The sequence below is a fragment of the Ambystoma mexicanum genome, chromosome 3q (assembly GCF_040938575.1).
Source record: "Ambystoma mexicanum isolate Mex_15411 chromosome 3q, UKY_AmexF1_1, whole genome shotgun sequence".
Classification (NCBI taxonomy): Eukaryota; Metazoa; Chordata; class Amphibia; order Caudata; family Ambystomatidae; genus Ambystoma; species Ambystoma mexicanum.
This window is the reverse complement of record NC_090926.1, coordinates 900,507,340-900,522,707: the sequence shown is the minus strand read 5'-3', so window position 1 is coordinate 900,522,707 and position 15,368 is coordinate 900,507,340. Positions and strand designations below refer to the sequence as shown.

At 46.1% G+C, this 15,368-nt stretch overlaps 1 protein-coding gene across 2 annotated transcripts in view; it reads left to right on the top strand.

Annotated features, from left to right (window-relative positions):
* PRKCA (protein kinase C alpha) overlaps positions 1-15,368 on the top strand; it is a 1,912,272-nt gene that overhangs the window by 1,862,345 nt on the left and 34,559 nt on the right. For both annotated transcript variants that reach the window (XM_069655048.1, XM_069655049.1), the window contains one exon: positions 6,100-6,207. In XM_069655048.1, coding sequence (XP_069511149.1) covers positions 6,100-6,207 — 108 coding nt within the window. The remainder of the gene's footprint in view (positions 1-6,099; positions 6,208-15,368) is intronic.

The window sequence follows — 15,368 nt, the reverse complement described above, 5'->3', positions numbered from 1 at the left end:
GATATACTGAAATGATTGCTTGAAAACATGTGTTATCAAGCCTTCGCCTGGGTATTCTTCCTTCCGCATCATGGACGGCTGCTTCCTGTATTGTGCTTTCCTTTTGCACCATTTAGATAACGCCTCATTTCTCTAGCTTAGTCTGAATTAAGTTTTATTAACATTGTTAACACAAGAGCTACTTTTCAAATTTTTAAATCTGCTGAAATCACTTATTTAATATTTGCAGTTTCTAGTGATCTCGAAAAGGCTTGGAAAGGTGGCAAATGTTACTTGCTTATTGCTTTTGAATAATTTCTAGATCAATTCTTAAAAAGATATTGAATTTGAAGTATTTTAACTGAACTGTTAAGTAACGTTTATCTATAAATCTACATCAGGATAAAACCGAAGAGGTGCAAGACATTTCCAGTAAGGATGGTTTTTTAAGAACTATTTTAAAATTGTTTTTTGTACTACGTACATTTATGGATTTGCTGACATGAATACAATCTTGTTGATAATTAAATATACAAGACAAGTACATAGGGGTCAGAGGAGAGTGATCCCCAATCCCACAACTTTCTGGGAGAGAACCATGACCCACGAAGGATGTCCTCAAGAGCAAGCAAAGAGACAACTCAGCTCACAAAGTGCACCATTTAGTCAACACAACATATGGCAGCAGCACTTCAGTCTATCAATGCAGATGATCTTGAACTTGTGAAATGTGCTCCCAGTGCTAAGTACACACCAGTTCCCAAGCTGTGACATTTTGCCAGCATTCGACAGCTCCGAGGGGATGGTTCTAGACACCGTTTGTATAAATCGAGCCCGAGAGAACCATTGCATCTCTTTGTAGATATACAAAACAGGGAAACCATGTTTGTTACATCCAAAATTGAAATGTAACCACTTAAAATGACTAGAGCGAACGTTGGAAAAAGAAAGGCATGATGTTCTAAATGGGGTTCAAGATTCTTTCACAGGAGATAGGACATGGCTCAAGGATGTTGGTTGTATAGTAGTACTTCAGTGGAATGGTTTCTACTCCGGGTCTGAGACCTCTAGTTGGTGGGTCTTTGCCGCACATTCAAGCCATCCTAGAGATCAAAACGAAACATCCTTGTGCCTGTGCGATGCAAGTGGGCATGATTGCTCATTCCTCACAGTATTGTGGCTAGGAAAGGTCTTCACCCGGGCTGCTGTGTCCTTATGGTCCGTGACTTTGCTGCTTGCCAGCCAACCCTCATGGAACTATGTGGGCCTCAACAGTCCTGATCTTCATTCAGGAAGACACACTCCTTCGCTTTGCTAACCCACCCACTTGGCCTCAGATGGGCCGGCACACCTCCATTTATCAGGTCCCTCTCCGATTGGCCCCAGGGCAGATCGACAGAACGTCTGGCCACACAGCCTAGTCCCAGGCCATCCCATCCATGCTGTCCGGGCTAGGTGGCCCTGTTCTTCAGCTGGGCAGCACCGCACAAGTGTGGCTGGGTCTTACTTTATGCTCAGCCCACTGGATCTAACCCTCAGGCGGGCCGTCATGGTGGCAGGCTCAGTGGGAGCCCATGCTACACACAGGCTTGTAGCTGGACTACACGATTGGTGCCGGGCTGCAGCTGGCATCCAGGTGCCAGTTTTTATGGTTGATGGAGCCCCTGGGGACCGCTCACGGTCACAGCCCTCAGTGAGAGACCCACACATTTACGTTTACATTTACATTTATTTATACCGCGCACAATTGACCCGCAGGCATGATGGCACAACAAGACATACAACAGAAAAGTCAAACATAAAATAAACATAAAAAAGGCCCTAGTGATATCCATAATAGAGCAGAACAAGTGCTAGGAGATGAAGCAGTCACAGTAATTTAATCCAATAGTTCAATTTAGAACAATATTCAACTTTGAAATCGTTGATAAATGGTTACATTTAGTAATTCTTAGGTAAACTGCTCAGTCCGCATCCCACCACAATACAATCAGTGTTATCCACACTACACCAGTTCTCAATGTGGATTCTCCAGAGGACTCTAAAGTCTGAGGGTCTGACACAGTAAGGAGCTACTTTTATATTAAGCCAGGCTAAGATTGTGTTCATTAGGGCTTCTCTTGATTCAAAATATGTCGGTTTCTCTACATTGATTGTTATAATGTTTCTAGTATGCAATACGAATCTCCTTAAAGTGGAGTCGATAATTTTTGCCATTATTGATTTGTTTAATGCGTGGATCCCTATGGCCTGTGAAGATCAATGATGCCACAGGCTTGATTGATGGAAAGACACCCTCTGATGGAGCTTCCAGCTCAGGGCTAATGGCAAGGGCTGCACCTGATGAGTAGCAACAGTGGGCTCTGGTTGGGTTCCTTGATAATAATAATAATTTGGCATTTATATAGCCTACGAACCCTCAGGTATCTGAGCGCTGCTTATTATTACCCACAGTGTGTGGTGCTCATTTATCGACCTCAGAAGGATGAAAGGCTGAGTTTGGCCCACTTGACCGGCATTGATGAAGTCCAGTATAACCAAGAGGATTTCCTGACCAATTGACCTCGTCATTTAAGAGTTTCTGCAGGATGGACAACCGAGACTCAGATAGTTTCCGCCCGACTAGCATCACCAAGGAGTGGAAGTCCTCAAAGTTGAGACATGCTTCCTTCTACTTTCCTCTTCCCAAAACAAACAACCGTTGCGTCTAACTTTTTTCCTCCATGTTTCGCCTTCTCTCCTATGCCCATTACATTCATCAGGGCAGGCGAGATCTGTATTTCCTAGAATTCCTCTCAGCCCCAAGCTGGGCCTGGATGGCCACGTCCAACAAGAGAACTGACAAGTTTCTAACAGTAATCCACAAACAATAAGTAATATACGTTTACCTCCCCTCCCCAGCTGATGTCTGTGACTTTTATTTTATTCACTTTCCCACAGGGGACGTGCAATGCACCGTCCAACCCTCTTGTGACATCAGACATTATCAACAAAATGGCTGTGGAATGTATCAGTGTATGAGTTCCACGGTAATTCACGCCAGCTGTATACTTGCTCATGGACTTGGGGACCTCGCACATCTCAGCTGTTTTATTTTTGGTGTCCTCCAGATGAAAGCTACTGCCCTGCTCAATTCCATACACACTTTTCCTGCCGTGGCATCCAGAAGTCAAGATTTACTAATTTATGTCCAGGTGACTGGATTCCAAGCTCATCATTTCAGGTCATCCAGAACAACAGAATATACCTGCTCGGGCACGTTTATATGTTTTCCCAGAGAAGTTTGATTTTCAGGTGACTTATTTGAGAATCTGAGCTGGGAGCCTGGTTTAGCTCCAGTTGATGATGGGGAATATGGGCGTGAAGGATTTCAGGCTCTATTCCACTGAAACCCCAGTACAGTCAGATGCCAACTATTGGGTGCTGATGTAACTGCAAGAACTACTTTGCTTCTTGAAGTAGTCTTGAGTTCATACAGATAACGGAGGTACACAATAGTTGATCTTGGAGATTGTGTCAAGCTCTGCCAATGGGCACTGGTACTGTTGAGGCAGTTTCTTTCCATTTTCATTTGCAGCACCCCACCCCATGAACCATGGCCAATAAAGACATGTCCTAAAGACCCATGACCAATGACACTCACCCATGGACTAATACTGCCATATAAATACCTGAATGTGTTTAGATGCCAAATGCGGCAATTTGTTATGTTATGAAAGGAATGCGTGTATAGCGTGCACCAAGCTTGGGAGCAGCCGAGTGCTTTGCCGCAGAAAAGTCTGCAGTGGACAGGGGCGTTGATAGGGAGAGAGGCCTGATTGGCTGAGATTCTCCATAGTGCATGAACAATTGGCAGTTGTTTGAAGAGCTTGGTGTGCAGGGTCGAGGATGCAAGTCTGATGGGCCTGGCTATGCTGTTCCAAAGTTGTTGGGTACCGCAGAGGAAAACTTGTTTTCTCCTTTTTGTAGTTTTGTGTCTAATCTGCAATGGCCTGTCTCCATATACCGGGAGCTTTTCTGCCAGGGTCTTGATCTTCATGGCCTTGTGACTAAGGCAGGCCATCTACAAGTTTGTGCAGGCCTGTAGAAGAAACCAGTAGAGTGCTCTGAGGATGAGTGTGATGAAGTATGGCTGATTGTGGTGAGCTGGAGTGCTTTCATGGGCAAATTGTGAAGACAGGGAGACATGGAAAGTGGGCATTGCCATCATCTATATGGAAGAGAACCACGAGCCGGGTCACACTTCTGAAGTCTTTCTAGAGGGATTAAGGGTACCAAACTGCCTGAGCTTTCTGTGCTGTGAGTTGAGGAGGAGTGTGGGGCAGTCTAGTTTTCTTTCTATCGAGCAGTTCTAGACTGGTGATTTCTTGGTGGGGGGCCCAGCAGGATAAATGTAGCCTTTGGAGAATTTAGTGTCAGGAAGATGTTTGGCATTGGGGACTGGATTTTGGCAATGCGGTAGAGCCAGTCTCTGGGATGGCGTATATCATTAGTGCAGTTGATCCTAATGTGTGGTTGTGTGTTTTCAGCATGTTTGTGCACCTTGATGATGATATTAGCTCTACGTTCCCCAAGTGGTGCCATGCAGCGGGTGGTGATGGCTTGGGAGAGAAAGGATCCCTGTAGAGCTCTGCAAGGGATTGTGTGGTTTTGTGATATTTTTGTGGCCAACTAAGTTCTGTGTCTGAGGTATGAGTCAAACCTATGCAAGACTACATCTTTGCACCCCATGCAGGAGGCAAGACGTCTGGGTAGAGTCTTGTGGACAACCCCCAAAGTCCTGGAATGTCGATCAAAGGGAGCGCAGGACATCCCCGTAACCCCGCTTCCCTTGATCGAAATTTGTTCCATTTGTTTTTTTTCCCAATGCCATATTCAGCATTTTCTCACGTTCGTTTAAAAAAAAATACTTTTGTACGGAATCAGCCCACCCAAAATCTGTGGCTGCCAACTCAGCACCGGTGTGCGGGCATTTACAGATGTCACTGCGATGAGCCCAACTACATTAGCTTCAGGCCTCACTTGTTAAACAATCCTGGCTACACCTCTGGATCTGCAGGCCAGGTCCTCCCTTGCTCATGATGTGGATTGAGGGGGGATGGCTCAGGACTAACAAGTTTGTCTTGGAAGCATGACAAAGCAGCGCAACACAGGTTCGAATCCCGCACTTAGAAACCAATCTCTGGTATTAAGCGCGTTATATAAGAACAATTATAATCAGTGACCTGGAGGTTAACAGGTTTCTTGCTGACATGTGGATGAAAGATAGATTGGTGGTTTTAGAGGACATCATCTTGGGTGGTTGTCTATGGTTGGTGTATGTTTTATGCAATGATTTTTCCTGTGGATTGTGGTTGAGTGATTGGGTGGCTGTTTTCAGCATTGTCTGTGTCGAGGATGAGTTTCTTCAGAGGGGAAGATGTTTCTGGGCTCTAGTATGGTAGGAAAGACGCCTTGGGTGAGTGAGGAAGTGAGGACACGGATGAGTAGAGTTGAGTATTTCCTTGGGCTGTTTTTTTATGATGAAGCGGGGAGCATACACTCTTCATAGTCATCAAGTCCTGCAGGAATGCTGTTGAAGTCTTCTATTGTACTCACTCACTCGTCTATTGAGCCATCGAAGGGAATCCTTTTTAGATAACCTATCCTGGCTCTAAGTACTTATGCAATAGGGCCTGTGTTTCCGGTTTGCTTTGCAATTGCTGAAAACATTGTAGGGCAACAGCAGGGAATTGAGAGCGTTTTAGGGAGTGTAGAATACCCCCGCAGCTAAGCCTTCTTCCCCAGGAGCACTTGCAACTGAAAGTACAATGCACACCGGTGTCCAGCAAAACCCTGAAGTACTCAGTCGCAAGGGCCACGTGGGGAGATATGGGACAACACTTGCTCTGTAACTGTGTGTATTGCAGCATTGCCTGACAGGGAGAGCATGAAGGGGAACACCTTTGCAATATGCTGGCATTCGCTTGCCTTTGCTGTGAGACCATGAGGAATTCTGAAATGTTGGCATTTGATTGGTCATAATGCACAGAGCATCAGACGCCATGTAGTAATCTTTTTGAAGGATGAATCAAAAGACACAGGCTAAATCTTGTGATCCCACCCATTTTGTTTCTACAGCCACCCTTCGATGGGGAAGATGAAGATGAACTTTTCCAGTCTATAATGGAGCATAATGTTTCATATCCTAAAGCAATGTCCAAAGAAGCTGTTTCTATCTGCAAAGGGGTGAGTAGTGCAGCCTGGTACTGTACCTCAGTTGTCAAACCATGCATTCTGTTATGGGAGCTGGGACATGGGATTGTGGTCTTATATTCTAGGAATTACATTTCACATGGAGAACATATGTTTGAATTCTCATGCTTTAAAGGGACGTTGTCTGAGGATGCAGATCTTGAAAAAAATATTTTTGTTGCAAACAAGTCATTTGTGTTGTCTGAAGTGGCGTATGAGGAAATCTTATACTTACTCCAAACTCGAAATACTCATTGAAGACACGCATGCGCCAGCCTGGTATATCAGGCATTTTATTCATGTACAAGCCGGCATGGTATGTGGACTAATGTCACAGGTGGCCTCAAGAACACACCAACTCACAGAGACTAATCAAGGGTTGATATTTGTAATTGGCACTAGAGATGGGTACACTCTACAAGCTCTCTGCCTGTTTGTGAGGGCCTAGAGGCAAACACCGTAGGCTTCTTCAGGGAACAACTTCCCCAAAGGGTATGATTCAAGGTGTGTGCCTTCCAGGAACTAGGATCACAGCCTCTCTTGTCATTCTGCTCTCTGATACTCTTCTCACTATCACTTTCCATTAACTCCTGATACCTTCCCCCAATACCTCACCTTGCACGCAGCCTTAATAATCGCAGGCCTACCAGCTTGCTCCCATTCGTTCTGTCTATAATTCCTCTAGCCGCCTTCTTTTGCGTTCCTCTCCCTGGGATTCCATACTTCCTGCTTTGCTGTCTCTTCAATGGCTCTCTTTTGAATCCCAGTTACTTTTTCATTTTCTTTTATCGTCTTTAAATGCCTATAGGGCATGGCTACTTTCTATCTCTCTTCACTCTTTTCTTTCTATTCACCAAATCGCCATCTTCATTCCCAGTCTAGATTCTTCTTATCAGTCCCCCATCCTGTACGTGCCCAATCTCGTCTATTGCTTCTGGCACCTAAATTCTGGAACAAATTCAAACTTGATCTTCGATCTCTGTCTTCTTTCGCTCTCTTTTGCACCCGTCTTTAGGCTTATTTTCTATCCACTAAATCTTATATGCAACTGGTTTGAATTTTGCATATTTTTGTACCATTTTGTGATTGTCAAGCGCATTGGCGTATAGTGATATACAAATACAATGACATACAAATACAAGTAACATTTACAACAGGAGGTGGGATACAATCCTGAATTCATACCTTAGCTCATTCAGCAATAAACCCCATGCAGCCAGATAGAATTTTACCCCAAAGGGAAGCCCTATTTATTTTGGCGAAAACAAACACTTGTTAGAATGCTATCCCCTTGCCCACACATACTTGAGTGTTCATTACACAGGTCTGTTCAGAGAAGCCTTGCCCAGACTACCCACCGCTCCCTCAATGGAGACCCTGAGGTTAGCGCTCAGGGCTTGGATGCACCCCATTTGTGTAATACTTTCTTTGCCTGTCCCCTAAATCCTGAGCTAGGGTGTAGCTCCTAGAGACCCACGTCACTTGTGGGGCTTATGGCAGGATACCTTGCCCACTACACTCTTCCTACCGGCACATTACATCATTATGGAGCAACACCACAGATACTCTCAAAGTACGCCTGATTTTGACCTGTCTCCTTTCAGCTCCTGTTCTATATATCCACAGACAAAAACAATACGCATAACATGGGCCAAGTGTCAGAGTAGGTCAAGTCATGAATCCGGGTTGATAGCCATAAGGAACTCAAATCTCATCCTTTGAGTTAAAGAAGGTTTTTATAGCTTTCTTAAAGCCTACCAACAAGTGATATCCCCGGTATCACTGGAATGGAAATTCCACAGAATCGGTGCTCTGACATCAAAGCAGGTACCCCCAAAATTGTTCAGTTTAAACCGGGGCCCAAAAAGCTTGCCCAGTCCATTAGAGCGTAATGATCGCAGGACAGGGATCTTCTGAATCTGCTTTGTCAAATAGGCAGGAGCTTGGTTCGCCATACATGTATGGGTAAGAGATAAGATCTTATGAGAGATTTGATGGTGAACTGGTATCCAATGCATTGATCTCCTTGCCTGTGTATCATGCTCTGCTCTTGCAAGCCCACCTACTGCTCTTACTGCCCCATTTTTGGGTACTTGCAGAGCCTTGATGTTACCCTTTGAGGTGCCCACGAGAAGACTATTACAATGGCCGATCCTGCAGTTTTCCAAAGCCATGGCCAGCATGGAAATGTTTGCTGTAGACAGATAAGGCTTGATCTAGCTAATCAACTTAGTTGTGTAAGCGCATGCGTCCTTGGTATGTATGCCATGTATCTTCATGACGAGGCTACAATCCAGATGAACCCCCAGGTTCTAAACACAATGGCTGATCTGAATACTACAGTTAGCAATGGTAAACTGTGTATATTCTGCGTCAAGCATCTTAATCCACTTTGAGGAGCCCACCAACATAAGCTCTGTTTTGCTATCATTAAGGGCCATGGAATTCGAGGCCATCCAAGCCTGAATCATCATATGAACTCGGTTAATCCTGGCTGTGTTGGCCTTATATTCTCCTGTAAGTGCAAAGAACACCTGGGTGTCGTTGGCATAATTGGTATAACCAATGCCGGTAGCCTCCAGGGGAACAAAGAGTGGACACTTATAAACATTAACCAGGATAGAAGAAAGACACGCTCCTTGGAGCACACCACAAGTCAACAGTTCAGGAGGTGAATGGAACTTATCAATTGCCACTCTAGATTGGTGTGGACCCATGAATGCAGCCAGCCAAGCAATTGCTGCCTCAGAGCAATTTACATACCTTTCTAGCAAGAGTTTGTGGTTCACCAACTCAAACACCGCTGAAAGATCCAACAACATAAGCAACGCCACTTGACCATTATCAGCATTTCTAACAAGATTAGCTTGTAAATCCAGCTTGGGAGTCTCTGTTTCATGGCGAGTCCGAAAGATTGACGGGCACGCAACAGTTCATATCTCTCTATGTGCTCTTGAAACTGTAGCTAACCCACCCTACCAAGTATTTTCAGTAAGAATGAGACCTTAGTGATGGGGCACTAATTGCCCACCACCACTGGGCAAAGAGATTCTTTTGTCAAGATAGGTGGTATCCAGACCTCTTTGAGTGACATCAGAACCATGGCTGTCGCAAAAGAGGAGTTCACAATTCAAGTGAGTGCAGTTGCAATGTAATCTCTGGAATCTTTAATTACACTGGTGGGGCATAAATCACTTGGCGTGGTGGATGGTTTTAACCCGTTCACCATTCTTATTATGTTGGCATCATTGATCTGCTCAAAACGGAACTCTGAAGGCCCATTCATGGGAACTGTGAGGCAGTTCTTAGTCGACTCAGTTGACCGTCATTCTAATAAGTTTACAAGATGAGCATTAATAGTAGCTTGGTGGAGTTTCAGTTTTGCAGAGAAACCCCTTTGGAGCTCAGTAAACCAAGCATTATTCTTAGGTACCTCTGCACTCACTATCTTCCTATCTTCTAATTCTCTTAAAATAACAAATAGTTCTTTCTGGGTAGACTTTTCATTATTTATCCTATTATCAAAGTTGTTCTTTTAGCCATAAAAATGGCTTGTTTGCATTTAGTAGTGGCAAGCTGGTAAGAAGAGAGGGTGTTCCTACGTGGCTTCCTCCTCCAATCAGGTTCTGCTAATCTATATAGACATCTACCCCTTCCTGGGGACTGCTGAAGACAGCCACTGTCTCTAACAGGTAGTCATTTTAACACGTTGGTTGTTGATGTCTTGATAATAAGGCCTCGGATTGGCATAGTAACCTTTAGTTGCCTTCTTTGATGCCAACGCATACACCATCCACTTCACTGCACTCAGATGGACTCTGGACCTCTGGCCACACTCGGCACCTTGTAGTGAGTGTTCAGTAATCCTCCTTGGTTAGAGCTCACTCCAATCACAATATCATGCTTGCGCGGCACAGAGAGAGTGGGCCACCCAGTGGCCCACTTCAGCCTCAGATGTCCTTTCTCCTGTGTATTGCTTCGCCAGGAGCTGCCGTGATGCACCAGCCTAAGCTACCCACCACCTGTGGGGTAGGGTTTCCCTCCTCCGTGGTATATGTACAGTGCCCCATCTGGTTCTTCTCCTAGCAATCGTACTCACACAATTAGCACTGGCTCTCCTCTCACCCTCCTACACTCAGGGCTACTCCTGGAAACACAGCCTAGTCCGTGGACATTGTCTGGCGAATCTGATGTCTACGACAGCTACTCTGCGTCCTCCTGTGCGTCAGAGGGATGCTACGGACCAATCTGCTCCATGTGCTCCAGCCCCTCCACACCACTTCTGGCTCCTCCCGATAGCTGACAATGCTCTTCACGTCCACTGTGCCTGCCAGCACTCCATCACCCCACCCAGGCCCTATCCAGCTAACTCCTCCATGCCGCGTCTGCACATTCGGCATTAGGGCAGGCGAAGAATGCCCTTCACAGGCCACCTCCTTACCCGGGCTGCCCTGATCACTTGGTCCGGGCTCTTTGTTGTCACGTCCTCTCTATGATGTTGCCACATTCTCCTTCTCATTGGGTGTCTCTGCCTTCTCTTGCACCCAGGTTCCTACGACCTGCTATTGACTTACCCTTCTGATGTTATCCCCTCTTCCTGCAACCAGTCAGGCCCGGATGTTCTCCTTTCCTCCTGCAACCATCCAACCTCTGATGTTTTCACCTGGATTGTCACTGCTTTAACTCTCACCACCACCCTGCGTACTCTTCCTCACTTTTGACTGTCACCACCTCCTCTTCCTAGCTCTCAACACCTCCTGCTGCACTCCCCTGCTGCCACTTCAACACTCTCCTCCATCTCTCCAGCCTCTGCTACTTCCATGCTCTCCAGTCGTCTCCAAATACATGACTCTTGCTTCTGCAACCTGCAACTGAGCATCTGAGGCTGGGGGCTTTTGTTGTTAATTGCAACCTGCAACTGAGCATCTGAGGCTGTGGGCTCCCTTTGTTTGTCTTTACATCTGGCTTCTCATTTATTTTTGGGTTGGGATTGGCGCTTTATAAAAATAACCAATTATACAATTATTAATTATTATACCCCTGTATTAAAAGAATATATATATAATATATATATATATATATATTTCTTTTTTTTATGGAAGCTCCTGGGTACTGGACTAGCGGGGGCTCTGCCACAGCAGGTATCATGGGGCCGTGGCATCCTTCACCAATCAGGGTGAAGGATGGGCCAGGCCGGGGCTTGCAGCTCAAGAACAAAGCGCTCAATAGGGTGAGCCGAACATGACATGGCATGTGTCACATGCCATTTTCAGCTCAAACCCCTTCTCCTGCGGCTTCCTTCCGGCTCATATACAGGAACCAGGAATCTCTCCCCGCTTCCTGGTTCCTGTTTGTGAGCAGCACGGAGGAGCCGAGGGGGGCCTGCAGTGACAGACCAAAGCTGGAAAAACAGGTAAGAAGGCTTTCTAAAAAAAACAATGTGATGTGTATTTTACATGTGTGAATTGCATGTCAGATGTATGTATGTGTTATGGGTCAGTGAGTGGTGGGTGAATGAGAGGAAATGTGACAGTGTGTGTGTTTGAATGTTCTGGGTGGTGGGTGTGTGCCTGTGTGGAGCATGCAGTGAGAGTGTATGTAAGAGAAGGTGTATGAGTGAGTGACTAAAGAGTAGGAATGTGATAGTGTGTGTTTCAATGTTCTGGGTGGAAACACTGGCGGAAGACCCATCTGAAGGTCGTGATATCACTTGGGAGTGGGGTCAAATGACATCACTTCCTGTGATGTCATCAGAGGTCAAGGGTTGTGTGATGTCACTTCCACTACCCCAGGCTTTTTGATGGAATTACGGCCCTGATTGTTTTCACAGAAATGCAGAGTTCATTGGGCCTCATTACACGGTAGGCGGTAACCATGGCGCTATTAGCCCCATGGTTGCCGCCGGTATTTTACCGTGTCCGCCTTGGTGGATGGCTGAATTACTGCCCTACTCCAAGGTGAGCGGGGCGGTAATTCCCCATTCACCAAGGCCCTTCCCCATTCCCATTTTTGCCCCCATAGGGCATAATGGGAATGGGGAAGGCGCTAATTACGGTACCGCAAATTGCGGTACCGTAATTAGCACCAAGGTCCCTTTGCGGCACCCTACTTTAACGGCTGGTAAAACCAGCCGTTAAGATCGGGTCCCGCAAAGGGAGCTCGTAGTAAGGCGGTAAGGGTTAATGGTCACCGGTAGCATTACCGGTGACCGTTAACCCTTACCGCCTTCCGTGTAATGAGGCCCATTGCCAGCAAGCTGAGTCCCAGGTGAATCTGCAACTTTTTACCATCATCAGGTGCAGTGATTACGTTGACCTTACGTGTAAAACTTTTTTTCTAATTTAAAGGTTTGGGTCTGCTTAAGTTGAACTTTAGGCTCTTTACGTTGGGGAAGTGTACCCCTCTCAAGTTCTCACAAGGGATTTGGACAGTGTCGAATGCTCAAGGGCCAGACTTCCCTGCTTGATTAGGACTCTTGCAAAGATATAAACCCCCACAAGTTACCTGCAGTGCAGCACTGTGATTGTCCCCTACCCAGTGATGGCTATAAAAGTGTGGTGTCAAGCAGCTCCTCCTCATACTGCACCCCCGTACCCAACCTCCACTGGCTTGGAATAGGAATGCAGTGACCCTGGCTTATGCTGGTTCTGCTGGGTGCGCTTCTGTCATATCATAAACCCATTCATAGTATATCAAGGGAGCACCCAAGTATAAATTGCAGCATGACCCCAGGGATGCAGAGACAATAGGTACTGGCTCTGAATCCGTGAGCTAGTAGAGCTGAGGCATTCAGACACACATCACTCTCTGTGGCAGTGGTGACTGCAGGGCTGAATGCCTACCCATACGCACCTGATAGATTGGGGACTCGGGTTCGAATCTGCTGTGAGCCTCATCAACTTGGTGACCTCACAGTAATCTGGGTCCCAGGGACTGGTTTGCACCACTGATGGCACTTTTAGTGAGCCCAGTAAATGGTTTATCCTTTTGATTTGTCCACCACGTTTTTACTTGCTCTTATTTGGGGGCTTGTAGGAAATAAGCACAAGAAATAAGCACTGGCAGATGTGTTTATTGTCTATTCATATTATTTATCGCCTGGGCCACTAGCCACTAGCCACTGGTGAGTGACAATTGATTCTTGCCAGAAAGAACTGGTGTGTTCTGGGTATATGGGTATATGGATAACTGAGGGGCAGTGACTCGTTATATCTGACTAAAACCTTGCAACTATTATATTATATATTTAGCCCCGACCTCCTGTTTTTACAGCACATGTAAAAGTCATGGGGCATAGTTGCATGTACTACATAAGGGGCAACAGAAAGAGAAACCAACAACTTTGCAGCACATATTTTTTCAGTTAACCCCCAATCCAGCATCTTGTTCAGAAGTAATGTTCAGCTCAGGCTTCCCTCGCCCCCGCCAGATGTTTACAACCGACACCAACATCTGGAAAGGTGCCGTGTGTGAGCACCTTGCAAGAGGCCACAGGTGTCATCAAGCACTCTGCAGGAGGTCCACATGTTCATAGTAGCAGAGAATGACTCATAGGCGGGGAGAGGATGCTTTGGAAATGAACACAAAGGACAATGGCTTGGCGAAATACATTGGTCAAGCAAACAGCCAGATGTGGGAAGGAATTGGTATGTTACAGGAAAGCTAGGATATGGATATGAATGTAACACGTTCTGCATGCGTTATTCGAAACACACATTTGGGGGGACTTTACCAATGAGGCACTTTGGCTTGAGGGGGGAATGCGGTAACATATCAATAGGGAACACTTGTCAAAGGGGAGAGCACTTCCCGTAGATGATAGCTTCAGAAAGGGACAGAGCAGAGCTGAGACCTGTGACCAGATGTGGGGGTGGGGGTGGCGCAGAGGTGGACTGGCCTATGGGGAACTCTGGAGATTTCCCAGTAGCCTCTTCGCCCTGGGCCTCTTTTGCGGAGTAACCTATTATATTTCCACATTTTCTCATAGGAAAAGGGTTGGGCTTGCTGATACGTGGGGCCACTATAAACATTATTTCCCCAGGGTCTCTTTTGGTTCCCAGCCCACCCCTGGGCGGGTGTGTTGTTAGAAATAAAGTACAGAGGAGGCTTAATTGCTAGGGATGGAGTGACTTTGGCTCCGGGGACAGAGACTGAGTCTTGACATTGGAGCCATTTGTGTCTACGCCCAGAGCGGGAGGTTTTCTTCAGAGGGAGGAGCTAGAGGCTAGAGGCTCCTCCCTCTGAGGCTAGAGGGAAGCTCTCTGGTGCAACCATTTTAAAAGTTAGCGATTTAAGAAAGGGCTCAACACAAGTGTTTAATGGTTTCAGAGGCGACTATGTGTTCCGTAGAAAGCTATATGTCCCATGGCATTCCAGGGTCTTTCCAAATGGGGAAATGTTTCACAAGGCGATTATGGTTTCTGATTTAATGTGATGTAGCTGGGTCTTGAAAAGCACAACAAATGACAAGTGGCCTCTGAGGAGTATGTTGTACCGACCCCTCACCAAGCCACCTTGTGACCTAAGCTTCCCTGGAGGCCCAATATAGTCAGAAACTGGGGTTCTGGGACTACCACAATACTGCCAAACGATCAAGCCACCAAAATGCCAGGGGTGGCAGAAATAACATCACACACCTCAGGCCATTACATGAAACGGCACCACACGGCCTTTGGCACTAGTGATATCACAGGAAGTGGCATTACAAATGTGACAACAACAAAGAGTAACCATTTAATGACTATGGTGGTGCATCAGTTTGGCAATGATGCAGTCATTACACATCCAGTAGGCCCATCATAGATGGGTGGCACTTGCTTCTTGCAGCCTCACCTAGGCGTGTAGTGCCCTCTTAGGCACTTAACGCTATCTCCATACTGTATAAAAAGGGACTCATGTACAAAATTCCATAGAAGTAAATGCTTTGCCCAGTTTGCAATGAGGTGTCCCACATAAGACATAAACAGTCTGGCTTTACCAAACTGCAAAACACAAAGATGTCGCGCCCACAGTCTTAATTGTGAAAAGGTGAATGGGTCCACACACACAGAGGCTCATTCAGAGTTTGTTAGTATTTCCTTTGGGAATCCCGCCAAACTTGATTACCCGTTCCTCATGTGGCAAACGTGTGGTAACCGATAGATTCTGCATAATTC